The 26,758-nt window shown below is 32.4% G+C and overlaps 6 protein-coding genes across 11 annotated transcripts; 2 read left to right on the top strand and 4 right to left on the bottom strand.

Annotated features, from left to right (window-relative positions):
• Window positions 1-133: 133 nt before the first annotated feature.
• On the bottom strand, window positions 134-5,994 carry tamo (PUB and ZnF_RBZ domain-containing protein tamozhennic). The gene is made up of 6 exons (XM_012378613.2): window positions 5,822-5,994; window positions 5,690-5,746; window positions 4,429-4,570; window positions 3,920-4,119; window positions 3,647-3,826; window positions 134-3,199 (listed from the first exon to the last, which is right to left on the bottom strand). The coding sequence occupies exons 3-6, from the start codon at window positions 4,559-4,561 to the stop codon at window positions 1,805-1,807; spliced, it is 1,908 nt and encodes a 635-aa protein (XP_012234036.2). The 5' UTR covers window positions 4,562-4,570; window positions 5,690-5,746; window positions 5,822-5,994; the 3' UTR covers window positions 134-1,804.
• Window positions 5,995-6,286: 292 nt separating this feature from the next.
• Window positions 6,287-8,652, bottom strand: LOC105678662 (DET1- and DDB1-associated protein 1). The gene is made up of 4 exons (XM_012378166.2): window positions 8,484-8,652; window positions 8,044-8,182; window positions 7,724-7,785; window positions 6,287-7,368 (listed from the first exon to the last, which is right to left on the bottom strand). The coding sequence occupies exons 1-4, from the start codon at window positions 8,484-8,486 to the stop codon at window positions 7,261-7,263; spliced, it is 312 nt and encodes a 103-aa protein (XP_012233589.1). The 5' UTR covers window positions 8,487-8,652; the 3' UTR covers window positions 6,287-7,260.
• Window positions 8,653-8,944: 292 nt separating this feature from the next.
• Window positions 8,945-10,965, top strand: Aprt (adenine phosphoribosyltransferase). The gene is made up of 4 exons (XM_012378621.2): window positions 8,945-9,317; window positions 9,409-9,640; window positions 9,832-9,910; window positions 10,087-10,965. Exons 1-4 carry the CDS (start codon window positions 9,235-9,237, stop codon window positions 10,227-10,229), a joined length of 537 nt encoding a protein of 178 aa, XP_012234044.2. The 5' UTR covers window positions 8,945-9,234; the 3' UTR covers window positions 10,230-10,965.
• Window positions 9,692-13,314, bottom strand: LOC105678907 (TBC1 domain family member 31). The gene is made up of 4 exons (XM_012378620.2): window positions 11,852-13,314; window positions 11,263-11,732; window positions 10,983-11,191; window positions 9,692-10,844 (listed from the first exon to the last, which is right to left on the bottom strand). The coding sequence occupies exons 1-4, from the start codon at window positions 13,232-13,234 to the stop codon at window positions 10,606-10,608; spliced, it is 2,301 nt and encodes a 766-aa protein (XP_012234043.1). The 5' UTR covers window positions 13,235-13,314; the 3' UTR covers window positions 9,692-10,605.
• LOC105678896 (zinc finger MYND-type containing 10) lies at window positions 12,393-16,432 on the top strand. 3 transcript variants are annotated; one of them, XM_067349208.1, is made up of 9 exons: window positions 12,393-12,510; window positions 13,555-13,766; window positions 13,832-13,940; window positions 14,147-14,439; window positions 14,571-14,776; window positions 14,850-15,019; window positions 15,087-15,227; window positions 15,333-15,565; window positions 15,657-16,432. In XM_067349208.1, the coding sequence occupies exons 2-9, from the start codon at window positions 13,669-13,671 to the stop codon at window positions 15,721-15,723; spliced, it is 1,317 nt and encodes a 438-aa protein (XP_067205309.1). In that variant the 5' UTR covers window positions 12,393-12,510; window positions 13,555-13,668; the 3' UTR covers window positions 15,724-16,432. The 3 variants fall into 3 exon arrangements, with proteins under 3 accessions (XP_067205309.1, XP_012234027.1, XP_067205310.1); XM_012378604.2 differs by lacking the exon at window positions 12,393-12,510 and adding an exon at window positions 12,935-13,069; XM_067349209.1 differs by lacking the exon at window positions 12,393-12,510 and adding an exon at window positions 13,024-13,069 and having other exon boundaries at window positions 13,634-13,766.
• Window positions 15,902-26,491, bottom strand: LOC105678899 (ribosomal protein S12). 4 transcript variants are annotated; one of them, XR_010888462.1, is made up of 6 exons: window positions 24,875-26,222; window positions 24,508-24,774; window positions 19,159-19,423; window positions 18,316-18,907; window positions 17,757-17,866; window positions 17,593-17,623 (listed from the first exon to the last, which is right to left on the bottom strand). XR_010888462.1 is itself a non-coding variant. In XM_012378606.2 (5 exons), exons 2-5 carry the CDS (start codon window positions 17,601-17,603, stop codon window positions 15,940-15,942), a joined length of 426 nt encoding a protein of 141 aa, XP_012234029.1. In that variant the 5' UTR covers window positions 17,604-17,623; window positions 17,757-17,866; the 3' UTR covers window positions 15,902-15,939. The 4 variants fall into 4 exon arrangements, 3 of the variants coding, with proteins under 3 accessions (XP_012234029.1, XP_012234028.2, XP_067205311.1); XM_012378606.2 differs by lacking the exons at window positions 18,316-18,907; window positions 19,159-19,423; window positions 24,508-24,774; window positions 24,875-26,222 and adding exons at window positions 15,902-16,008; window positions 16,248-16,452; window positions 16,845-16,979 and having other exon boundaries at window positions 17,587-17,623; XM_012378605.2 differs by lacking the exons at window positions 17,593-17,623; window positions 17,757-17,866 and adding an exon at window positions 26,238-26,491 and having other exon boundaries at window positions 18,177-18,907; window positions 24,875-26,006.
• Window positions 26,492-26,758: the final 267 nt, after the last annotated feature.

The raw sequence follows: 26,758 nt of genomic DNA, 5'->3' as shown, positions 1-26,758 counted from the left end.
AATTGTTGCACACGTGTACGCCACACATACACACGTGAAAATATGTTAACAAAAGGTATTTAATAAACAGAACGTATTTGATATTTTAATAACGACTCGATGAATAAGGAATGTATAAATAAATAAACGGATATTTGCGATAATTGTTCTTAAATAAAAATAATTAATAGCTTCTACAAATGATTTCAATTATACATTAATGTCGATAAAATGTCGTGAAAGTACAATAAGATTTATGTACTCAACTCATATATTAAATTCTCATTGTTAATAATTTATAATCTCATCTCTTTATAATCTGTTTTTTCTTCTGATAATATAGCGTAACATATGTATCATCGTAACAACAATCCGCAATCAATTTTGCGATAATTTTATGTGCAGTACATTTTTGTAATTGTATTTTACGGCAAGCATATCTAATTTGTTTTCAGAGAATTCGTTAAAAAACATTCCCTCAGTTTCTAATATTGTATAGACTATTATTTTCAAACTCTGAGGAAAAGCTCATCTTCTTTCCTTTTTCTTTGATAATTTATTTTTAAAAGAGTACTGTCAATTGCGCAGTGGCGCCATATAAAATCTATTCATTACAATTACAGTAACAGTACTTTTCAATTAATCGCAACACTTCATCTTTTATAAACTAATTAAATACAATCGATCAATTCGTAAAAAACAAAATTTGTGTCAAATCTCAAGCAACAATTTAGTGTAAAAATAAATTTGTGCAAAATTACATGCGTAGAATGACAACCATAATAAATTTTTTTTTTAACAAATAACATTGTAGCTTTTTTGCATTTTTCGATTATTTTCATCTTTTATTTCACGAGCTTTGGTCTAAAGTTTAATTAAATTTCATTCTTTATCTTTTTAATTGTTAAAAAATAAAAACGTTTTACTGTTAAAAATGATTTCTATCAAAAATTATTGATTACTATTAATTTAAAAAAATAATAAAAATTTACGTAAAAATTGTATATTTGCGGTCTTTTGGAACGCTAAATTCAAATTCTGTAATTGAAATGTTACAATTCTAAATTGTGTAGCAATTAGATATTTGAATACTGTTTAATATATATTTTACATAAAACTTTTTCTTAATTTATGTATATAATTAAAAAATAGTGTAATGTAATATGTAAATTAAAATTTCAAAATACCATAAATCTTATTTTGTATTTTGCAGATATAATTGCATATTAAGTCTATCATATTAACTTTGTAAACTTTGACCAGAGATTCGAATTCAGCGATACAAAAAACCTCCGGATATCGTTTTGCAAAAATTTTATACATGAAAAATATTTTTTTAAATAACATATTTATGCATTATTAATACTATCAATCGGTTTTCAAATACGCATATATACATCATTAACAGTTAATAATTGATAATAAGCCGTCGAATGTTACGATAGGTACTAATAGCTGTAAAGCACATACGATTTCAATCATTTAATATGTTACACTCTCGCTCATTTAATAGGCCACAATGTAATAATACTAATAATGCTAAAAAAGAGTCGTTATGTTATAAGCCTATTCTGTGTGCAAGAATACATTTTAAGTAAATAACTTTGTACCTTTCCTATATAAATTCGTATGCGATAACTGTTATGCCTCTAAATTAGCTTTCTATATTCGCGTTTTTTTATTTTAGGTTGTTGAAAAAGACTCGCGTCGCATGTACAATAAATTTCCGTCGTCGGTTCTATATTTTACACGCAATATAAGATTTTTGTGCAAACTGCGCAAGAACTTTAATTTTTCGTTTCGAAAAATGTCGCGTCTAATTTGTTTATATATAGGTCGGCGAATCCTTCAGACAGGTGTGGCAGGCATCACAGATAGAGACGTTCTTTTCGTTCACCAATGTACATTTCGGACATTCCTTGCCGCCGCTAGCAAGCGGCTTGTCTTCATTGCCCTTGCACCGTGACTTCGCACACATCTCGCAAATGTCGCGGTCAGGCGCATTCAGATACGTACACGTCGCGCAACTCCATCTCTTCCCATTCTCCACCGCCCCCTCCTGCCGCTCTTTTTTCTCCTTGCTCACCTGACCGACGTCAAGGTTCTTGAATGAATCTGTAATCCTAGCGATTTGATCAGCGGACTTGTGTGTGCGCGAAATCGGCAGAGTCTGGCTGTTGTGCCTCGTGTCTCTATTATACGCATCGGCCATGCTGCAACTGTTCGCATCCGACAGGTCGAAAGACGAGGATTTCTTCTTGAAGGGCAGTAGATCTTGATGATCCTTACTGTCCGTCGCAATCTCGAACTCATTGCTGTCAGCCCTGCCACTTCTTTTTTTGTCGAACCTGTGCGCGCCATACTTGTCCTCGTTTTCCGCCTGTCTGAGCGCTTTGTGCTTGGACGCGCGGTTGGTTTCTGGTTCCTTCTTGTGCCGTAACAATACGTCGTCCCGATCGTCCAGATCCTTATAATAGCCTAGGCTCTCGAGATTCCGATATACGAAATCCCATGCGTCATAGCCATCTGTTTTGCTACCGTCGACTCTGATGTTCGACTTACCGATGGCCTTTCTGTCGGCTTTGTTATACTCGTAGTAGTCGTTGTCGCTCGACTGTCGTGGATAGAAGTCCACCTCGTCCATGTCCGATATCCGCTGGGATACGAGGGGTTTACGTGGGGTGTGTGCTTTGTCGTGGTTCGTTACAGATGTCGGCATGTCAAGCTCGATCAATCTGCCGGTCGGCACGCGAGCCGCATACGCCGGTAATGTGGCCCAGTACGGATTCGGTTGCACGCTGCTGCCGTAGAGCTTGTTCCCGTGGCTGGGCAGACAACCGTAGTTGTTGCAACAGTTGACGAAATCGTGATTGACCGGCTGATAATACCGATAGCCGGCCGCCGACACCGCCGGCACGTGTGTCGCGTCCTCGATGCGTCGATAATCCGTTTGACAGGGCGGCGGCATCGTCGCGTTGTAATTGTGTAGAATATGATAGGGTAGATGCAACGGTACGGCGTCCATACCTGTTTGTTGCTGATAGTAATCCTTGTAGCTGTCAATCTTTATGCGATTTTGATGTACCTTCTCTAAAAAGCGATAATTGAGCGCGCGAATCGCCTGTTCCGGTGTGCCGACATGATTCTCGCGAAACTCCAGCACTTCCAACCAGGAGATGGTGTAATTCTGCGATACACTCTCCCATATTTGCTTTAGAATCTGAAATTCAAAAATGATTAAATTCACGTCACATCTTGCAATTGTGAAATAACGTCAACGTTTTATTTCAATAATTAATGCAAATTTATTTATTTATATTTGTTGTATATTAACCTGTTTAACTATTAAGAAAAACTTTATTACTAAAACTAATTTCTGTGAAAAAATAATTAAATTTATATAAAGATTGTTAGAGTTTCTTAGAATTCAAATTTGCAAATTTTACAAGTTTGAATCATGAACTCAATGTGGCAATTAGAGAAGTTTGTACAAGACTTTTCAGATAGTTTTTAATTTGAAAGTTGCGATGTAATTCAAGAACAAAAAATAAAAAATCTAAAGTAAATATGATTAAAGTAAAGTAACTTAAATTAACATTTAAGTTAATGATATATTATTTATTTTTTTATATATATTTATTTGTTATGTGTTGTGCATTTTCGTTACCTGACATTCTACAAAAGCTACAATGGTATCTCTGCTGACACTTGAAACCTTGTCCGGGTCAATTGGGCCTTCCAGGGTTAGCATTCCCAGGCCAGTGTGTTTGTATCCCATCTGCTCAAACATTAACTCCGCACCTATTAAATTCGCCTCTACTTCGTGTTTGTAATAGCCACTGTACGTCTAAAATAAATGAAGCATGCATTTGAACACATCAAATTATATTTTTGACCAAACAGTAATAGAACAATAACGGAATACTTTTCAGAAAATTACCCTCACTGTCCTATATTCTTTTCGCCAGGGTTGAGCTAAGAGATTGGCCGCGTATAAGGAAATCGCACTCCAGGCAGTCGCTGCTCTATATCCACTAAAATCTGTCACTGTCGCTGCTGATCTATGCAAGATATCTGCAGTTTCTTGAAATACGTACTTATTCTCATTAGGTACCAAGCAAAGATATTCCTTTATAAAGCCTGAAATTTATATCAATCAATTTAGATAAGAATAATATATAAAATACATAGATAGAAGCTTTTCAGCAAAGAATACAATTGACATAGTGTGATACAGTATTAGTACAAATGCTTTCCCGAAACAATACAGCCAACAACAAATCAATTGTAAAGCAGAGTTGAAAATTTGTGTCGGAATCATGGTTGCCAATTTCAACAATTTCTTAAAATCTTTATGTTAAAGTTTGGTGTAACACTGAATACTGAAATATTGTTCTCCCTTTAGTCTTTTGCTTTCAAAATTTTCATTAAATTTTCATTAAATTATACCTTCTAATTTGTGTCGTTGTTGCAGCTTCAAAGGACTATCATCCGTCTGTAGATATACCAAATGGCTTTGCTCCAATTTCATGCTAAGTTCTTGCAGCCTGTCTTTGCTTCTAATTACCACATCATTCGCCATATTTTGTTCCTGTAATTGTAAGTAAAATTGGAATTAAGAAGCTGTAATGGTATATAACTGTCTCATCCTTTGGCTGTAACAGAGCAAAGTTTAAAAAACTCCTATAAAATTTAATTGCACGAGCTGCTAACAGCATGTTTACACAATAAGATTACAGGACTTTAAGTTGTAAGACTCCATCCATATTATTTCTCCAATAGAAATATATTTAATAGAAATATATTTAATTGTTTCATACAGTAAGCGAGTGAGGATAAATAAGTAAAGATGACTGATAAAAAATTCTTCATGAATACTGTTTAACTGCAAAGCAATTGTTTTTGAAAAATTGCAAGGATGCATGTGTAAAGCTGAAATATAAAGTACAAAATCTTTTAAATTCATTAAGTCTTCAAGGATTATAAATAAAGGAAGATTAGTTAGGACATAGTTTGTCATGTAAAAGTTAATCTTATTAAAAATGTAAGCAAAATATAATAACATTTTAATTTAATCATTGTGCAATAGAAATATTTTTTAATTTATTATATAAATTGGAAAATTGTGTAAGATTTTATAAATAAATTTGTTATACTTTATATTGTAGTGTGAACGTAAAATATAGAAATTTAAAGTATCTTTGTACCAATTGCTATTTGAATACAAAGTTACTGTTTTCCCTAAGAGAGTAAAAAAAGTTGCTCTTAATACTTTCAGAGTTATTATAATTATTTTTGGCAGCAAAAAGATTATTTAATGAGCTCTGTGTCTGTGATCTTTCATAGAGTTAGAGTTAGAGTTAGTTTCATGAGAGTTAGAAACTTTTTCAGATAAATCTTAATTCTAATCATTTTATTTTAAATTATAAAACCAACTCTTCCATAAAAATTTATATTTGTTAAAGCCTGTTGTGCAGCGTATCACATTCTCAGTGAAAAAACTTGATTGCTCCTGCATTAAATCACTGATGTACAAATATTAAAAACTAAACAGTACTATCATTACACAAAATTATAGCTTTTTAGAAAATTGATAATTGCTACAGATATTTGCTGAAAGTATTTGCGAATCTTAATTGGCAAAATACAATAGCCAAAAATAACGTATCATCTGAAAATAGATGTAATATCTTAGACGCATTTCACAAACCTCCTAGAAACCCGATTTTTTAGAAGATTCCCGATTTAAACTGCGACTAGCTCCAACCTAAAAATAAACGCTATATGTAGTACCGAAATTGTGTGAATCTCGTAAATGCACCGGCGGTTTTCTTGCCTTTACCTGGCATATAGCGTGATCTCCCATATTAGGTCGCGGATTTTACTGAGTATATTCCAAGTACGTTTAAATGACGTGCCGTTACATTGCTCCGTAAACAGTAAATATTTTTCGAAAGTTTTTTTTTGGTTATGTTCAAATCATACTACACACGGAAAGATACTCAAGATGCGACTGCATTTCTGAATCATCTTCGTACACGTGACTCCGCCAAGTGGCAATTGCACGAAACTTGTATTGCAAATTTTTTGGCGGATATATTTAAATATTTAATTATTTAATTAATATTATCATTTGACGGAATATATACTTAAATACTTTATTGAAATAAAAGGAACAAAAAAAAATATAACGTGAAAATATTATGTAAATCTTATTTATTACATAGCTAATACGATTATTAGAGTTTACGTAAAGGTATAACAAAAATGAGTATTATTCAAATACATAAAGAATATTTACCTTACGTTCGTTCGTATAATATTTATTTGTTTTAGAAATTATATACATATTGCAACGAGCCAATAAGAAATACATACAATGCATTCAACAAAATATAAATACGATTGAAAATTTTTCATTGAAATTTTATATAAAAATATATTACAACAAATTAAAAATAAAATATATAATTGTAAATACCAAATCTTATGCAAGTATATGAATTTCATGCTTACAGTACAATAATATTCACGTATCATTGTATGAAAACTTTAGTGTTGCGTGCGCACTAACTTTAGTGTTTTCAACTGAACGGATTTGAATTGATCCGAGAGCAATTAATTGCTACTTTAATATAAATTTTAATCCTTTATTACCGAAGAAAACACAGTGATGTCATTAATCATCTCGAGATCGATCCAAATCTGTTCACTTAAAAATGCTATTAGTTATCAGAAATTCATCGGCTCAATATACAAAAAATCATAACTACATTAAATTGCTATTACGTTATATCAATATGTCATATCAAATTATAATACGTCGAATATTTTGTAAAAGAGATTTACAAATATATCTTATAACGAGGTAAATGCTTCATGATGTAAACTTTAAATAGTATTGATTTATTTTGCTACACAAGCACATATGTTAACTTTTTTAAGTGAATAATTTTCACGAAAAAAAAATTCAGTATAAACACCAGTACAATCATGTCACTTAAAACTGGTGTATTACTATGAATTACTTAAAAATATATCAAGTTACAAATAGATATCTTTGCGATCACATTTTGTACATTATTTAAATTATGAACAAAGCCAAGATAAAAATAAACTTTCTAAAAAATATTTTTCATAAAATCTAACCAATAATGCAATAATGCAATCTTGTACAATCCTGTACAGTGAGTACATTCATTCATGGATAACTGAGTTTCACCATATATAAATATTGATTATTCAAGAATATACGTTTTTATGAAAAATGTGTAACATATTTTAAAGGCTATTACTCAGATCAAGACGTGGCCTTTTACTGCGTACTGTAGATGCATCTTCTTGGGAATCGCCATTAGCAGATAAGAATTCTCTTTTTCTGTCTGCATTCTGCAAAAAGTTTAATTCATGTGATTAAAAATGTAGTAAAATTAAGCAACAATTATTTAATGATATTAAATTATTAATAGTATTTTTGATATTGACAAAAGATATTGAATATTGATAATTGTACAAATAATCTTACTTTGTTAAATAAAGAGTTAAAAATATAGGAAAAAATTTAAAGAAAAAAATTTAACACAAATTACAATTAAATGAAGTATATTAGTATATATCTCATGAAATCTTCCCATATAATAATTGAAATTAACTAATTAATTAAATTAAAATTAATTGACATGTTATATTCATATTCACTTATTATTTTGTAAAGTAATATATATGTGTTTTGGTTGCTTTTTACCTTTTTATCCCATTGTTGATGAAGATACCTCAATAGAATGGTGGTTTTCTCAGTAACTATGACTACAAACATAAAATAATTAGCATTAGCAACAAAGCATATATTTAGTTAACTTTTAGATAGCACAGTTTTTTTAATTATCAAGTTTTTGTTCCCAAAAAACAATATATTAAATTGTTCAAAAAGTTTTTTAGTCTCTTTTCTTATAAAGATAAAATAAAGAAAACTAGAAAACTTGCAGAGTAGCTTAATATATATTTAATGTATAATTAGCTAACGTGTTTCATGATTCTCTAAAAATTAATACAATATGTACTTACTTTGTCCAGAGGGATAATCTTTGGTAGGAAGATAGACTGATGGTCTCTTGACACATGTTCGATTCCCATTGTCAGTATGAAAGTTTGCAAAATTGTTCTCATCGTGGGATGGAAGGCCCTTTAAAAATTCAGCAACAGACTGCAAAAAAATTTTGAAGCATAAGATACAAAGCTGATCAGAGATGCATACATAGCTTTATACAATAAGAAATATAATGCGATATAATACAATAAGAAATATATTGCATTATTATTAAAAAATAACACTTATTATGAAACCCCAAGAGATTTTAGAAAGAGCTAGAAACTATTCAACGTAAACATATTGTTTTTTTAAATTCAGACCTGGTCTCTTTAAAGACAGACATGGCATATAACCTAACTTCTACGTTCACTAAAAAAACAAAACAGAAATTCAAAATTGACACAATATTTCTTACCATTGTAAATAGATTATTTGTTAATTATAAATTTCGAAGATTGTCTACTTAAAAGAAAAAACTTTTGAACAGTTAAATGGATATGAAAGATACTATCATCATTTCCTTCAAATAGCTATCAGCCATAGAACAACCATAGAATATTTCGTGGAATGAGATGCATAGCAAGATTGTTTTATGGTATATACGTATAATTTACATCAATAAAATCTTACTTTACATCATACGTTTTGATGTAAAACATCTTGATATCAGTATAAAAACATGCAATAAAAAATAAGCTCTTATTTAAAAAAATTTTAGGATGACCTTTGAAAAGAATAATCTGATAATCTGTTTTACCAATAATTGATACAAATGTTTGATTTGGCTCTCTTAATAATGTTAGGTGGCGACTGTACCTAAAGGTGTTTTTTCATGCTGACGCTCGATGTTCAATTTTGACATTAAAACACATCATGTGACCAAAAATAACAACCACTACAATAGTTTTGGTCATGTGATAACTGTGGATGCTTCGACGTTTAAAACATAACCTATTTTTTTTTTTTATTTTTTGACATTGAAATCAATTAAAATTGATTGAAATTTAAGTTTTATTAATAAAAGCAAATAACATAAAATTTTGTATATTATTAATAAACTGCAAATTTTGTCAAACATTAATAGCTAGCATTATTAATTTATATTCTATTACATTTTGGTACTATCTGTTATCATTGCTGGAAGTTAACAAAAAGCAATCATCACAATGGATAAGAATAGCAAATTACAAATACTACGAAACGCTATAAACAGTTATCCCGATTTTCCTGAGCCTGGAATCAATTTTCGGTATGTAGATAAAAAAATTCAAATCGAAAAATATTTTATAATTTTAATTCTTTTATGAATTTATTGTATTATATAAGTCACGCATTTTCAGAGACATATTTGGCGTATTTCGCAATATTGCAGCGTTAAAGGCGTTGAAAGATTTAATTACGGAACACATTTCATTCCTTGAAGTTGATTTGGTTGTAGGACTGGATTCACGTGGCTTCCTCTTTGGTCCTATGATTTGTATGGAACTGGATAAACCTTTTTTGCCTATTAGAAAAAAAGGTAAACTTCCGGGCAAAGTCACTCAGCAGAAATACATGTTGGAATATGGCGAAGTATGTTTCAAAGCTATGTATAAAAAAAAGTTAAAAAATATTTAAAAAAACTTTATTGCAATTGAGTCTTTATTTTTCTAAATTACAAATTTTACAACTTTCGTAAAACTCTGTTTTATGAAATTGATATGATTGTTTAAAAATTAGTCTCTAAATAGTATGTATGAATAATTTTGTTTTTGTTCATGCAGGCCACATTTGAATTCCAAACAGACTTTGTTAGCGAGGGTGCCAAGGTTCTCATTGTTGATGATTTATTGGCAACTGGAGGTAAAATAAAAATAATTTACAATTAGATTATACATATATACACGCAGGTGTATATTATTTTGAATCAGTAAATAATGAAAAATATATTATATAATTTTTAAAAAATGCTGAAATTATTTTACAAGGATTTATAAAATCTCTTATATTAATTTTAAATTTGATTATTTAATTTACAGGCTCCATGGCCGCTGCTGTAAAATTAATGAAATCAGCAGGAGCTGATGTGATTGAATGCTTAGTGATAATGGAATTATCTTTGTTGAAAGGTCGGGATAAGCTCGAAGTACCTGTACATTCCTTTATACAGTATGATCATTAACAAATATTTTAAGGCTCTATAGTACAAATATTCAATACATCAACAAGCAAGTTATAATCTAAAATTTTGTAATGCAATACATGGTATTTTGCAATACCATGTATTGCATCACATCACAAATATTCTTGCCAAATAGCATTTATAAAAAAAAACATATTTTTTTACTATGCACAAATGTACAAATATACATTAAATTTATATGTGTATATTACAATATAAAGATGCAATAGTTATTTATAAGAATTTGCACGTAAAATTTTTTAAAAATTACAATAAAAAGTAATAGCATTCCAATTGCGTAATGATTAAGTTAAAACGTTATTCTATTTTGTCCAAATTTTTAATGATATCGACTTTTATATTATAAAAATATGTCCTAACTAACATCCACTTTTGATCTACAAGGTCTCAGTGCATCTAAGAAACTTTGCACTTCATATTCGAGTTTTTTTATATCTCGCTGCAATTTTTCATAATTTCTTGATTTAGCATTTTCAAAATTTGAGATTCCATGTTCCTTGCACTTTCCACATTCTTGAACTCTTCCTAATTGTGAATCTTTAGAACTTTTATACAAATGATTACTAATATGCTCGCGAAAGCATTTTTGTACCTCTAAAATTAAAATAGTTAATTATTTCTTAAAATACTTATTATTTTTTACTATGTACTATTATATTTATTTTACTATATTATGATGTAACTTAATTATGACTAAAAATTTAATTAATCCAAATATGTTGTATACTGTACCATTCTGTCTTGCTTCATGAATTTGCTTTAAAAAAGCTTTATTCTCCTCATGTAATCTTCTTCTTTCAGCAAGATCTGCAGTGTAATGATTACACTCTTGCATTTTCAAGTTTGCAAAATTGTTGGAATTATCGATAAGAAATTTTGGATACTCTTTTAATATAAACGAAGGATAAGGTCCAGTATGATTCAGTTGTAATAATTTGTCTCTGAAATAATGTTTAAACATTAATTTTCAGCCAGAATAATTATCACTTCCTGTAAATAATTGCGTTAATACCTCAGATAACGATTAGGATGCATTCGTTCTGGTATTTCCTGATCCAATCTTTTTGCAATCTTTAACAAATCCTTGGCTCTGATGTGACTTTGAGTACTATAAAATGCTTGGATATCTCCGGATGACTTTATTAAGGAGATAATATTTTCTCTCGAATAAATGTTATAAGCAGCAACGCACATCAATAGAAGGGAAGGCTTTTGAAGAGAAATCAGATGATCCCACAAGATCAGCCACTCGTCTCCCGATAACACTTCGCTCATTGCAGTTTGCAGCAATGGCCATGCGTAATCGCTGCTCGTGATTTTGTGGTCGCAAAAGGTATTAAGTAGTACAGGGTCTGCTTCTAGAAGAATATTCTCGATGATTCCCAAAATGTTCAACGGTAGCAAAGGATGATACTCGAACCATTTCTGGCAATAGTTTAGCAGGATGTTTAAAATTAGCTCAAAAGCAAGCAAAGGATCTTTCTGAAACAAAAAAAAATTTCTTTTACATATATTAAATACATTAAATAAAATCTATGTATTAAATACATTTTTTACTTCTAATAGGCAAATTATTCATTTAAGATGGAATAAGGAAATACCTGAAACACCACAATAAATGGAAAAATAAAGCTGGGAAGAAACTGGCTTTGTACGAGCAGAGGACACCATTGTAACAAGCAATTCATTGTCATGGCTAACAGTGAAGCCTTGTTTCTATCCATCAAGGGATGCTTTTTCAAAATATCCAAAATAGATTCTCCATGTGTCACCTTATTCATCAAGGCAGTATACGCATTTTTATTAACGGGTAATTTTAAAACAGTTGACCAAATTAACATGCGATACTTCTCTGGATATTCACCGAATTCTCTCAGAATAGGCATCAGTCGTTTCATATCCAATTCTTTCTCCATACTTTGTCTAACGCATGTCAAATGATCACTTATCTTGTGTGCACGTAATCTGCATGGGTCTAATAACTTTTTTGGCTGATGACATTTTTTAGAAATTATTTTGTCCACATGTGTTATATTCAAACATCCTTCTTGATCTACATATGCTATATATCTGCCGGCAAATGAAACTATGAACTTTTTGATTCCCTCAAGGGGCACAGAAGTCTCGAGAAAGCTTGATGCATTTATGTCACAAAAATAAAGAACACATTTCTTAGACAGCAGTGCAACGATTTTATTTGCTCCGCCATCCAGCAGATATGGAACGATAGACAATTGTCTTATCTCTGCAATGTTTTCAGGTAGACATAGTTTCTTCAACAAACTCCAATTATATGTATTGAGAATGCTTATGTTTCCTGTACTTGCCATTATCATGGCTCTCCCATCTTTTGTGAAGACAAAATCCCGAATGCAACGAATTCCAAATATCTTTGTGTCAATCTTGGTGTCCTTATCCAGTTGCTCAAAATTCCAAGCCTGCATAGTGTCATTATGATACAACACAACTATATGGCCCATATTCGAGAAAACAGCTTTCTTGATTATGACGTTTCTCGCACTGACTTTTAGTTGATGAGCTTTGCTACAGGATTGCAGATGCCATATTATCACCTCATTTCGAGAATTTGTCACACAATAATCTCTGTAAAAGGAGACATGCACCGGTGTTGATTTATGACCAGACAGTACATGGAACTTGTCATCATCATGAAGCTTGAAAATCTTTATGCTACCCGTGTCGAGTCCTATCAATATTTCTGCTTTGCAGAAAGTATTAAATGCGAGAAAGGTGGCTCGCCCGACTTTTCTTAATTTTTTATAATATGGAGCATCTTTGGACAATTCGATACAATGCAGGTATCCTTTGGTGTCTATTGCTATCAAGTATTCTTCATTATGATCAAAGGCGATTTGCGTGAAACTAAGCCCAACTGTGCAGTGTTTCTTCTCGTTGCTGGCTTTAAGCTCATATCTGTAGCTCTCGTTATTTTTAATTAACTTATTCCAACTGCTGCTGTGCATAGTAGAAATACGCGTTCATAAATATCAACAAAAGACCGGAACCCCCTCTTAATTATTTCAGAGCAACTTGTCTGAAGTTATTTCATCTGTTTGCTTGCCGACAAGTGGCTAAAAAGATCACTATATCATTTAAAATTAAATAATCGCAATATTGCAATAATTACATATTTATATAAATATCATAAACTACATATTATAAATTTTTAAACATATTATGTAAATAATATGTATTACGTTATTCAGTAGAACAAAATAAGTGATAAAAAAAATTAATTTATACAATTTTATACAAATCACTTGATATATATAAATTCATACAGATGTATTTATTGATCAAACGCACATGCTCGTCGTCAGGGATACGAATTTAAAGGTTCTATTAGTAAATGACAACCGTAGTATTATTTGAAATCTAAAGCGAATCGTCTTAAAGTATGGCAGATCACACGAAATATATAATATCACCATGGGAAATCGAGGCTTACGTGCAAAGCTTAGAGAATTCAATTCTGGAAAATATCGGCACAAAGGGGTATGTATTCACATGGTTTTTTAATTATTTTATGCACTTGAATATCGATTAAATGTATATTTCAGCTGGTTGGATTTTCACAAACGATTGATATTATTAAACCAGCAAAGTGTACTCGAAGTAACAGAATTACGCGAAGAGAGCGTGATAGAATGGTTTATCTCGTTAAAAAAAGTAAGTTGTCGGAGGTGTATATATATATATATATATCTCTAAACAATTAAATAGAATAATTGAGACTATAACATATAAATAATATTCAGAATTTTTGCCTAAGCAAAAATTTTGCTTTAAAATGTGAAAACTTTACCTCAATATATAAAAAATTAAAGCAATAATTAACTTTTCCTAGTGTCAATGTTAAACTATAAATTTTTCAGACACCTATTCTTATATACGAAGCTATACAAATTGATATATGGAAGCACAAAGTATTTCCACTGTTAATTGATCTTAATGGCGAACCGTCAAATACGTTTATGTTGTTCAGTGTTCTTTATCATGAAGTCATTCTAGTTTCATTATTGGAAAACATATTATTTCATTGCGAAAGTGCGCAATCAGTGGATGATACGATAATCGATCTCATTGATTACGCTGTTCAACACGTGACGATGCTTCTCGATGGAAAAACCTTAGAAATCTATGAAAGATTTGAAGCTAAAGATCCTAAGTAAGATACTATCATCATTTTAATTATATACAATAAACTGTAAAACAAATTATGCACTCGAATTATTTATTATGTACATTTTGTCCTATTAAATGTAAATATTCAATTTATTAGTTGTCTTTTTTTTCTAGTTCTTGCCTGGAAGAAATATTGGAGAAACAAAAAATATTCGACTTCGACATTGGGATGCGATGTATTTCCATTCTTCATTATTTAATAGAATTTCTGGACAATTTACCTCTTTGCGCTGTTTCGCGTATGCTGACTGTACATGATATTCCTTATTTATTTACACAGTTAATAGAATATGAACCATGGAAGAAACAAAATGAGGATGGTAAAAATATCTCTTACTTCTAACCCTGTCGCGATAAAATATGACGATAAATAATTACAAGAGTATTGTACAGGTGAGATTCTAATGTATGATGCTAATTGGAGAAAAATTGAGACAAATGAAATAGGGAAAATTAACAAGAGAGAAGGACACGTATGGTTTAGCTTGAGAGGATTACTCCTTGATCCAAAATGTTCTCCCTATTATGAAATCACAGAACACAGAATGTCTCAATTATTGAAGGTATTATAAATTTTCATCAATCAATGCGCATAATATATTATTCTAAATGGGAATTTTTATGTTCTAGCTGCTGAAACATTTACACGAAGAAGTACTAGATCAAATAGCTCCTTTAATAGAGCTTAAGAGATGGTTATCTTACTTAAATATGTCGGCAACGCCGTCTTCGAATGCAACCGGTGCTATTCATGTAGAAGTTATACCGCAGGTATATCGCCATTCAATCGTTCTCAAATCTCATTAATTTTTGTTGATACAATTGTCAAAATATTATAATGCGCCTATTAAACAAAATTAAATATATTATATACAGATAAAAACATCCATTTTGGAAAAATACCATAAGAAATGGAAGAAGTTAGCCAAACATCAGTCTCAATATCTATTTACTACAGATACAAATTATATCAAAGATGCTGCACAAATTTTAAGCGATGTTTATGACATGGAAAAACTAGATGGCGTAGAAACGAAAAAATGTTTCTTATGCCAAGAATCAGCTAAAAAACGATGTTCTAAATGTAAAGAAGCTTGGTATTGCAGCAGGTATGTAGAATATATTTTAAGGATGTAGTTTATATACTAATTCATGACATATAAATGCATTAAAAATAACAGTGATTTTTTTCTCTCACAGACAATGTCAAGTGAAAGATTGGGAAAATCACAAAAATATTTGCAATGCAATAAGCGAAACTAAATAACATATAAATCTTTACTAGATATTTTGCACACGCGCGCGTATATTTATCAACGCAATACATATAATTTAACTTTATTTCTTTTTCTCTGCCTTTTTAAAAAAAATCACAGTAAAAGAATTCTACGTACCTTAAACAAGTTGCAAAACTGACTAAGATTAAAGGAGCAAATATATCGCACTTGTGTTAATTTATGTCAAATATTTTATTAAAAGACTTTTAATGTACAGTGCTTTGCTTTAAATATTCCATTAAAACATCTTTCGCGGGTGTGTCCTCCCCAAAATCCTGAAAACAAATGTATATTCAGTAATATGGAATAAAAACAATTAATAAAAATATATATATAATATGTCAAATATGTCAGTAAGGCATAATCACAGCATGGCCTGCTTAATATACGGGTTCTGCTCAGTAGAGGGAGCCCAAAGTATCATCCTTGTATTACATTATACAATTCTATCTTTAGCATGCTATCAAGTTTTATATGTAGCAAAAAAGGAGCAAAGAAAATTTTATAAATTTACCTTTATGACAACGCATGAGCAGCCAACCACTTTACGTGCTTTGCCCGCACTATCAATTTTACACAATCCAGCCCATTCGCCCAACTTTTTGTTATTATCTACTTTTATCAGTGGAATTTGATGTTCATTGCATAATGCTTGAACTAATTTCTTGTACATTGGTTCATCACAATTATCTGCTAAAATGCAAAGCATGGCTTGTCTCCTACAACACAAAAAATTAATCTATTAATAGGTATTATTGTATATAATATATACAAACTATTTATTTTGTGTATTATCAAAAAATCACAAACACAGTAGAATATTAAGCCATAAAATTTTTTAATTATAAAAATTTTCCTCTAGGGAAGAACACACACAAGTCCTTAATAAGTTTCCTAGTTTTTTTTAAATAAAAATAAGATTTAAAAAACAAAGAAATTTGCCAAATAATCTAATATGTGCTTACTTGTTTCAAAATATGATGCTAATTTTAAGATGTTACAATATTTTGTCCTATAAATGTCAATCAATCAAATTCATCTCAAAAGATAATACTCTGTTCTTTTGTGCAATAAGTTTATTGTAATTAATTTTGATATTTCTATATCTTACTTGTCTAATGCCTTAGCAGCTTCATGAAGACCATGTACAACACCGTCATGAATAAGAGAATTCTTCAAAACTTCTTGTAATGCTGTGTTAACATCCATACTTCCACCCGTTGCCATAGCAGACGGCACATCATCACTATAAAAAATAATTTTATTAATTATAATTAGAAACATTAACCAATGATTAACTTATCTATATCATATACATTGACTTATTACTTCCATGTATTGATTATCATGTGTTATTTTTTAGTTAGAAAACTCAAAAAATTTGGACTTAATTTTAATAAAAATGTACTCAGTTATTATTTTATTTTATAGGTTTACAGATTAATTTCTAACATTGGATAAAACTGTGTAAATTAAAACTCTGTTGATATAATTTATTTAAGACAAATCAAGTTTTACTTGTCTCTTTCTGTAAAGAGACAATAAATTTTGATAGATAAAAATATTTTGATATCAAATAATTTATGAAAACCAGAAATCTTTCGAAATTGAAATATATAAAATATTTCTATTTAGTTTTCTTATATTACTTATATTGTCGAGACAAGTATATAAGGTTATGTTTGTTGTTAAGGTTATGTTGTTCATTGTTTATCAAATTCTTTTTCTCATTATCAGAGATTCGTTGCCAATTTGCACAATTTTATATATATTTGCAATTTTATTAGTTTATGAAGTAAACCGGCATGATAAGAAATAAAAACATGATACAGAAAACATTGTAAAATACTCACTTTTCCACGTCAGACATGTTTCGACTGAGCTGAAGATCTGAAAATAATTAAAGAATCTTATTGCTTTTGCTTTAAAAATTACATTTTAATGCCTCTTCAAGTAAAATCTATAAGGATCTTAATTTAATAAGCAGATTTTAACTATAGAAATTTTTAGCGTGGACATTTACCTTCGCCGAAGAAAGAAGAGAAATCGTACAGCTTTGAGCATGCGTTACATCGATTCTAGCGACTCTCTGCGTCGTTATTTCGACGTTGACATATTGATATAGAGAGACATCTGTGGCATATATTTAAAACAGTTTTTAAATTATCAATGATTGATAAAGTACTTATCGATAATTGATAAAGCATTATTTTAGCCAAGACTCAAACCATTTAATTTTTAGACTAAAAATGGTTTCAGTTTTAGCTAAAATTGTTGAGTTTTCGAATTACATCAGCGTACATTATTAAAAATACTCGAATATTCTGTATGAAAAAAATATTCAAATATTCTTACTAAAATTAAAAAATACAATTAGTTTAAATAGTGATTACAGAATATTAATGCAGCTCTTTTCTGTGGATTAGTTTAATAATAGAAAATATTGGTTCTACATTATTTATTAAATAGAAAATCATGTTTACAAAATATACATTACTTCTATATAGTTGTAATTATTAATTTCTATTAGTAATCGGCAGTAATAGTAATAATAAAGAAAGAGAACATGCTATATTACTTACAGTACTGACATATTTACAAATGCTTACGCGCGTTTGGAGCACAATTAGTGCGTTTATGATTGTAGAATATTGTTAAAAGGTTGTGACATTTTAAATGTCTAAAATATTTTGCACTTGCTCGATGTTATATTGTTAATTTTTAATACTATCAACTGTCATGATTTATCTCTAATAAATAGCTGATGTCAGTCGATGTAGTCGCACAGATAATTGAAAACTATGTTATGTAGGCGGTGAATATCGATGATATGGCCAACAATAATGTGGCGGTGGTGGTGGCGGTGGTGGTGGTAATGACGACGGCGGTGGCGGCGGCGGCGGTTGCGGCGGCGGTTGTTGAGTGGACGGTGATGGTTGCAAGGACGACTGTACGGAGTGCTGCGTAGATGATGAGCTCACTGGATATAAACGGTGAGTACGATGAGCTTGATGATGAGGATGGCAAGTCACGTTTGTTACACGCGACGACGTTGACGCTTCTAGTACAATGCCGGCTTGCGACTGACAAGCCATCATCAAACCATGAAAATCGAACTTGTAAGCGTAACGTTTGCCGTGAACTTTCGTCATTATATTCTTGTCGTAGTAATATCTGCAAAATAATATCGTTCTTTTTCAACAATCCTACATGGTTTCTGGAATTTATAAATCTACATAAAATTTAGAATCTATAAAATGTGCAAAAGGGAGAAAACATGAGTACAAAACCTATTATTTTAAATAAAAAATCGCTTACTAAATTTTTCAAGAACTTTTCACTGCATCATTTTGATTTGCTAATTTTGGGACACTCTTATACTTTTGTGGCATTATACACATGTATAAATCCGCCGATCAAAGTACCTTAACGCGCGCGATAGCTTGTCGTAATTCATGTTGGGTTTGCTCTTGCGTTCGCCCCATCGACGCGCGACTTCGTCCGGATCGGTAAGCTTGAATTCTCCATTCGAGCCCTCCCACGCGATACAGGACGAGTTAGATGAATCCGAGAGCAGCTCCAGCAGGAATTGCCAGAGTTGAACCTGTCCGCCTCCGACCGCCCCCGAGCCGCCGGCTCCAGCCGTCGATCCAATGAGCGAGCAAGTCCGTTGTAGGAGGCTGAACCTCTCTGCGAGCAGAAAATGGAACACGCATGCACCAAAGCCTGTTCTCGAGTCGTGGAGTTGAGTCGTTCGCACCGCGAAAGAGAAGAACGATGGTTGTCAGCTTTCTCCAGTGTACTCGCCTTCTCATTCCGACCGACGTACGATTTTTTATTTTATCGCCTTTCCTCTATTATCATTCATGTAAATATTTGGTCGCATCCACGACAATTGCAACAAAATCACGGTGATTCAAAAACGGTTAATATACAAAGCAGCATGCATTTTGATCTTTTATTAACCATTTTTGAATTATTCAATTTTGAATCTGAATCTTTCCAAATTTGTGCTTTTAAGGTAGTTCCGACGATTTTTCTATTATTCGAGATTGATTTCAAACTTTAAGAAATAAATGTATATGCAATGATATCTTTGAGAGATACGATATCCTCAGGATGTTCTCTGAACATCCTCCGGATATGCATGCTGTATGAGCGAGTTCAAATTTGTTTAGAATTTTGTACTACATAGTTATTAAAATATCTTTCATTTAACATACCAGTTATTCAATGGTTTTAATACACCGAAAAAATTTTATATCAAAAATTGCTATAATTCGGCAGTAGCCGCGGCCCATAAGAAGAATTATAAGTTTAAATACTATGACCATTATATGAAAAACATAGTAAAAATTTGTTTAACTCCTTCATGATCCTACTACAGTATATTGTATTCTCCACTCAAAAAAATGATCTTGCAATAATAGCTAAAATTTTCTAGGTGTAAAAAATTAACTAAAACAGATAAATGATTAGCAACTGTTGTGATATTGCATATGTAATTACTTAATCAGTTTAGATGACAGAAACAGAATATATATCTGTATTGTTTGTGAACTTTAAAAAGAAAGTTTCTCTAAAGCGGCTATCTATATAAGATCAATCACGTGTTAGATCATGCAATGAATAACATTTAGCAATGGTACCTAAATTTTTCAGAAGCTATTGCTAGAACATTACTGCTATAAATTCTATATGTGACATACAATGTTTTCACAGATACGAAAAATAGCGATACATTCTTGTTGCGATATCTAGAAATCTAACTACATCAGCGAAATATTTTTTTGAGTGTCCTTGTAGGCTAATCAAATAAAAATCAAATAATTTTGTTTAATTATAGGAAAACTACTTTTGAAATATTTACAAAAAATTAAATATAATTAGAGAAATATGTTATAAAAACCATATTAAATATTTGCGAACATTTATCACATTATTGTCGAACAATTTTTATGACAAAAATAATATATTAATTGGTGCAAAAATAATTGCGATTTTTGTTATTGAGTTGATGGTTAAAAACTGCAATTATTTTTGCACCAACTTAATAATTTAATATCATGCATGGAGAGTAGAAAGACAGCAGCAAGAAGTTTGTCGTCACTTGTGTGTAGAAGACACAATCAAGTGAAACAAAAACTGTTTCGCGTGCTGTTTTCTACCATATTTTGTATTTAACCTGTATTTAACCTACTTACTTTATATATTTTTAGCAACAATTGTACGCTGGAACTACCTTAAAATAACGGCAATCATCGGTACACAATATTGTTGATTCTGAGCGGAACGCGGAAGCGCGTGAAAAGTCGAGCATGTCTAATATTTTAATATTTTATTTCTTATACCCCGTCAAAATATGTTTCAATATATTTCCTGGCGCAAATTATTTTTGAATAATGTATACGGTTTTTTCTTTTCGTATCTGCCTATGTATAAATATACCTACATGCACGTGTGACGAGGACGGTACTACGCGCGTGACAGTATCTTCAATGTTTCAATTTCACTCGTTTAACTTTCTGTTTTTCTGAATATTACCGTTATAAAGAATCGCAGCGGCCGAAGGATGTAATCTGGTGTCCTGCTGAAGATGTAGAGGATGCGTCTGAATTCTCCACATTACGCGCCGAATGTGATATTTCAGCCTAATGCTGTGCCATATAAATGGCGCTTTCGAAAGTCATTAAATGACAGACCCATCATTTTTGGAATTCTGCGTATCGAAAGTTCGTTTCGATCGAGGCGACGGTGGTTTTGCGGTTTCGTTGTCGGTCTATCGTGATCTCACATTCTCCCACATCTCCTCTTCATGGTTAAAAAAAAAAAAAAAAAATACAAACATGTACACGCGCTATAATTTCCCCTAGTAATAAAATAATATGAAAGATTATTTTAATAATTCCTTATTGTTGAGCAATCGTGTGCAACACGAGTAGCTTCGTCGCGGCGCATTCGTTAATACAAATCACGGAAATAATTCAAATTTATTTCACTGGTCTCGATGAGACGCACGTACATCGTGCAAATTCATATACATGCGCGCGCGTGAGTCAAGCGAAGCCAATCGGTCAGATCGTGGCAGTGAAAACTGATGTATCGACACATTTGGAATAAAACTCGCCAGTCAGTGGACCGAGAGCAACTGAGCGACCTTTGCCCCTGGTTATTTCAGCCCTTCGCACCCCCACTCTTGATTCCGGCAAGAACGGAATACCTTTACACCCCCTCTCTCTTCTGACGCGCTTAGAACACCTATGAAAGCTATCGTGCTCTTGTTTTTTTTTACTCTTGAAATTTACGTGAATGTCTTTTCGATATCTCGAATGCTATGACTAAAGTTATAAAAGTCTCTCTCTCTCTCTCTCTCTCTCTCTCTCTCTCTCGTTCGAAAAATCTCGTAAATGGATTTTTCAAGTACGATTCGAGAAATCTTTTTGTGTGTGTGAATCTTTCTGCACGTATAAATTTAACATTATTCTACCTGACGTTTTACAGAGGCATGTAAGCGGAAAATACATGTTTCTCATCCCCTTTTGTCTTATTGTTAGATGCGAAATATCGAGGTAAAGAAAACATTAAAATACTTACGTGTTCAAATTCGATTATAAATCATTGTTTAATGTAAAGTATAAAATTAAAAATTCCTTTTACTAATGCGAAGCGGCAATTTTTATGAAACTGTGGAACCAATTCTAAAAAACTGACGGAAAAAGATATTCTACTATATAATTCCAATTCAATATACTGACTCCAATTTGATACTTTATTTTATATACAATAAAGTGTAAACTCGACAAAATTACACGTAAAATTTCATTTTAGCTTATTACTCAATTTCTAGACTGCAAAGGATTCGATAAACAGAAATTTCAATGCATTTGTTTAGGAATATCATTAACGTACGCGCCTACAGGCGTATGTGTGCGCCTGATGCAAAGTGTGAGCTGTAAAACGCCGCACATACGTACGTGCATATCGCAAAAACGATGCAGCGAGAAATTTGGGGATGCGACGTGACGGAGATGCGGCGCGTAAAATTATCCCGCGTACATTGAAGATTCCCAGAGAGAATGTTTCCCGCTCATCACGAAAACAATATAGTCGCGTCCCGCGGCGAGCTTACCATCCCCGAGCCCCGTTAGAGCTTGCTCCTGGAGGAGAGAGAGAGCAGAAAGAGGGGTAAAAGCGGTCGCGGCAAGCTCGTAACCCCTCGTGGCACCACCTTTCCGCCGCCCTAAACACTCGATGGTTTATTCATGAGGACTCTCACCGCGATAACACTGATTCGTTTAATAAACGGCTGCTGCCGGGGCGAGATGGGCCGACGCGCACATAGAGGACGAGAGAAAGAGAGAGAGAGGGAGAGAGAAAGAGAGAAAGAAAGTGTGTGTGTGAGAGAGAGAAAGCTGCAACGTTATTCAAACGGACGATATATCTCCGGGGCTTACGCTGCCACGACTCGCGGTATCTCTCACTTTTCGCCTTTCTTCTTTCGCGTCCAAAGGTACTCGAAAGTCTATACGAAAAAGAAAGGCATGTGGAGCGTAGACAAAAGGAAATTATTTCGCCTCATTTGCTCGTGCTTTTTTCACCGTGACTTTCTTGCATCGCGCACAGTAAAGATCGAAAGATGAATTTTGTATTGAAATATTGGAATGCGCAATTGTTCGATCAAGTGTTCCTGCTAAGCAAATATCACAGTCCCTTTTTTTTTGCATATATAAAATTTAAGCTGTTCTTGACAACTGGTCTTTTTCTTTTCATTTTCCACTCGTATCGGATTTTGGCATATTTTCATCTCGGGATTCGTCCTGTCTTTGGAGTTATGTAAACGCACGTGCGGGATGAGAAGAAGATTTGGAACGAAACTATTTTCGATGAGAGCGATATTTACTTTTCTACTGGACCGCGTTTATCTGTAATAGATCGCAGCTATCGTTAAAGATTTAGATAAGCTCGAGTCGGACCAGAATCGGTCCTCGGGGAACGGTTAGCCTTTTCCGGTCACTCTTTTATTCAATCCTGACAGGTCCAAGACCAGACCTCTATTAACCTTTTCTAAGCTTTGCTATGGGTCATTTAGATTTATAGCATGAATCTAGGTTTTTCTATAATGAACGCGCGTAAGTGTGAAAAAGTTGCCGGCAAGAAAAAAGGCCGTTACAATTGATTTCATTATATATATATGTATGATATAATATATAATTAAATAAAACATAGAGAGAGAGAGAAAGAGAGAGAGAGAGAGAGAATATTTCAAAATTTGCGAATTAAAATATTGTAGCGAGAAAGTTTAAAAAAAATTATATAATAAAGAATATTTACAATTTTTTATTCTAGACCATTATAGGCTGCGTTTCGTTATTCACTGCTAATATTAAAAATTTATAATTCACATTGCGTATACTAAATTTTCAGTACCGAATAACGAAACATAGCCTTAGAGTTTATGCGTATAGTAAAATCCTGATACTAAATACCATCTGTGCGACAGATAAGCCGATAGGCAATCATAATCTAAATATTAGTGATTAACCAGTTTTAAATACTTAGATATATTCAAACAACTGTTTAAGATAGCGATTTGCTTCATTGTCCGCGAACTTTCCCACTATAACATTTTAATTCACGAATTTTCAGGTCCAGTCTGTATATTTTTCACGTTTGCGTTGCTAATGTAATAATTAATAACAGAAAATGCAAAGTGTAATAAATCGGAAGAATCGATCCATCTTGAATTTATAAGCACATCCGGTTTGACTACTTACCAGCTTGTTTTCTACTATCCTTGTTTTCTTGCAATAAATCGGGAGTGTGAACGCCAGTCGCCTGTAGACGGAGGTGTCCTAAGTGTCGCGCCAAAATGCATCCTTCCGTCGAGCCACAAATATCTTGCCAATCTTGTAGAGATAGTTTGAGCAATTCCTTTCCAGTCGGTGGAAGTATCGCGGCGATCGGTTTTGATTTTATAGAGAATGTCCGACTGCACCATGAAATCCACGAGGATATGTGATCCGAGTTCCACTCCGACGGATCTGAAATCACCGACATATGTTTTGTCCGACTGATATAATGAAATTGATAAGTTAAAATGCGGCGCTTTCGCTCGTCGTCGTTTGTCGGCTAGATATTCACCGGATGGCACCATAATCCGTTCGGATTCCACGTGGGGGTCATCGGAATCTTCGTTGTTGGAATCGTCGCTATCTTTATTGTTCTCCGATACGATTTCGCGTTCAACGTTATCTATTATGCGCGCTTCTGTATGCGTCCAACGAAATCGTTTGCAGCTCGAAAATGCTTGCGTCTTTTTATTATCTTTTCGCCTTGATTCCGATTCTGATTCCGAGCTCGATTTTAAATCGGCGGATACTCGACACTGCACGGTATCCGAGCTTTGAAAAATCTCCATAACTCAAAATGAAATATACTTTCAATTTTCCTACGTAATTCCGTAATTCGTTGTTGCCATTTTACTTCGAAGTTCGATATCGAAGATTAGTCGTTATTGGTTAGGCCAATTGTTGGCCAATTTACCGGCTAGTTATGACTCACCGAAAACGAATCTTCTGTATATGTGAAGTAAAACTGTATTTAACATCTTATTAAGCTTGAACTAACGTAACATATTTCCACATACCATTGACACACTTAATCGATATAAATTCAGTCGCTCGTCCTTTTTCGCACCATTTTTAATCACTTTGTTTTATAATATTTTTGTTCACATCGATGCCGCGCATACAATTACGCACAATACAAAATATATTCTTTCTAAACTTATATAACGCATATTCCACTTGTCACTACGAATACCTAGGCGAATATCTAATTGCACCTGTTTGATCGCGCAACTAGTTTTCTTACTCGCGACACGTCGATGTATTAACGCGAGCCGATGTTTCGATTCAGTCGTTGCTGGTGTGAATGAAACGAAATCGAGGCGAGATCTAGAACCAGGCAAGGCAAAGCACGGCGACCGGATACTCGATTGGCGAAATATGGATTCCCGGAACTAAGAACCACGCGGCTCAACCGCTCCTCTCTCAATCGTGTTGCTTTCGGCTCCGTGCATCGTCGACCGCTGAATCACGCATGATTGCTCATCTTTACTCATGTTCCCTTTTTCATTTTGTTAATCCTCACCGGTACAGTGAAGAGGATACAGTAAAATCAGTATTATCTTTTTTTTATCAAACATGAAGAATGTATGATGTACTATGACGTTTTTCTTTATCGAGAATTGCTATGCGATTACAGATTTTATCTGAAAAAATATGTCAGCGATAATTTAAAAATTACTGAAGTTTATTTAAGTAAAAGTATTTTTACGTTTCTTATAAATGGAAAGATTGCATTTTTTTCTGTCATATGTATCATTCTGTTTTATATATTCATCTTACAAGTGGTTACTACGAATGTGTTTAAATCCTGCATACGCAAGTATTTTAGACGATTCAGATTGTATTAGTCATTCTAGAAAACGTGTCTATAATACCTGGTTTTTTGTCATATAATATGACTCTTGATATTCCACGAATATTTTTACTTCCTCGTATCGTATATCACACGATCCTAACAGCAGATGCGTTCTTCAGACGAGATTCGAGTAACAATTATAAATACAGCGTGTATAATCTAACAACTTAAATAATTCAAAATAATGTGCTACAGATAAAAAGGTTGATTTTATTTTTAACAGTTAATAGTTGTGCGATTTTAATTAGACAAATTATAACCCAACCTAACCTGACCAACACTTGAGCACTAATAACAAATCAAATAAGAAAATACAACTTATTATGACCATCAGTCGGTATTTGGCGTGCTTAAAAATATTCGATAATTATGGTTTTACACAGTTTGAGATTTTTTATAATTTTTTAAGTGAAAAAACAAGAAAAAAGAATTATACTTTAATAATATTTAGATACAAATAAATTTAATTATTTTTTAGCAACTTTTTAATATAATTTTTTAATTAAAAATACATCTTACGCCTGTTTATTACATTCTGTA

Source organism: Linepithema humile, chromosome 2 (genome assembly GCF_040581485.1).
Source record: "Linepithema humile isolate Giens D197 chromosome 2, Lhum_UNIL_v1.0, whole genome shotgun sequence".
In the NCBI taxonomy this organism is placed as follows: Eukaryota; Metazoa; Arthropoda; class Insecta; order Hymenoptera; family Formicidae; genus Linepithema; species Linepithema humile.
The sequence above is the reverse complement of the archived record's forward strand: the minus strand, read 5'-3'. Positions and strand labels throughout refer to the sequence as shown.

Coding starts and splice junctions, on each gene's coding strand:
- LOC105678896 (XM_067349208.1), top strand. CDS start 13,669: ATGGCAGATCACACGAAATATATAATATCACCATGGGAAATCGAGGCT. Junction 13,767..13,831: donor GAAAATATCGGCACAAAGGG/GTATGTATTCAC, acceptor TGTATATTTCAG/CTGGTTGGATTTTCACAAAC. Junction 15,566..15,656: donor GAAGCTTGGTATTGCAGCAG/GTATGTAGAATA, acceptor TTTCTCTCACAG/ACAATGTCAAGTGAAAGATT.
- Aprt (XM_012378621.2), top strand. CDS start 9,235: ATGGATAAGAATAGCAAATTACAAATACTACGAAACGCTATAAACAGT. Junction 9,318..9,408: donor GAGCCTGGAATCAATTTTCG/GTATGTAGATAA, acceptor ACGCATTTTCAG/AGACATATTTGGCGTATTTC. Junction 9,911..10,086: donor TGATTTATTGGCAACTGGAG/GTAAAATAAAAA, acceptor TTTAATTTACAG/GCTCCATGGCCGCTGCTGTA.
- LOC105678662 (XM_012378166.2), bottom strand. Junction 7,786..8,043: donor AGATTATCCCTCTGGACAAA/GTAAGTACATAT, acceptor TTATGTTTGTAG/TCATAGTTACTGAGAAAACC. Junction 7,369..7,723: donor ATCAACAATGGGATAAAAAG/GTAAAAAGCAAC, acceptor AACTTTTTGCAG/AATGCAGACAGAAAAAGAGA.
- LOC105678907 (XM_012378620.2), bottom strand. CDS start 13,234: ATGCACAGCAGCAGTTGGAATAAGTTAATTAAAAATAACGAGAGCTAC. Junction 11,733..11,851: donor CATTTATTGTGGTGTTTCAG/GTATTTCCTTAT, acceptor TTTTTGTTTCAG/AAAGATCCTTTGCTTGCTTT. Junction 11,192..11,262: donor CATCCTAATCGTTATCTGAG/GTATTAACGCAA, acceptor ACATTATTTCAG/AGACAAATTATTACAACTGA.
- LOC105678899 (XM_012378605.2), bottom strand. CDS start 25,151: ATGGAGATTTTTCAAAGCTCGGATACCGTGCAGTGTCGAGTATCCGCC. Junction 24,775..24,874: donor ACGGATTATGGTGCCATCCG/GTGAATATCTAG, acceptor CGGTGATTTCAG/ATCCGTCGGAGTGGAACTCG. Junction 19,424..24,507: donor GGATAGTAGAAAACAAGCTG/GTAAGTAGTCAA, acceptor TTCTGCTCGCAG/AGAGGTTCAGCCTCCTACAA.
- tamo (XM_012378613.2), bottom strand. CDS start 4,561: ATGGCGAATGATGTGGTAATTAGAAGCAAAGACAGGCTGCAAGAACTT. Junction 4,120..4,428: donor ACAACGACACAAATTAGAAG/GTATAATTTAAT, acceptor TATAAATTTCAG/GCTTTATAAAGGAATATCTT. Junction 3,200..3,646: donor TAGCTTTTGTAGAATGTCAG/GTAACGAAAATG, acceptor TTTGAATTTCAG/ATTCTAAAGCAAATATGGGA.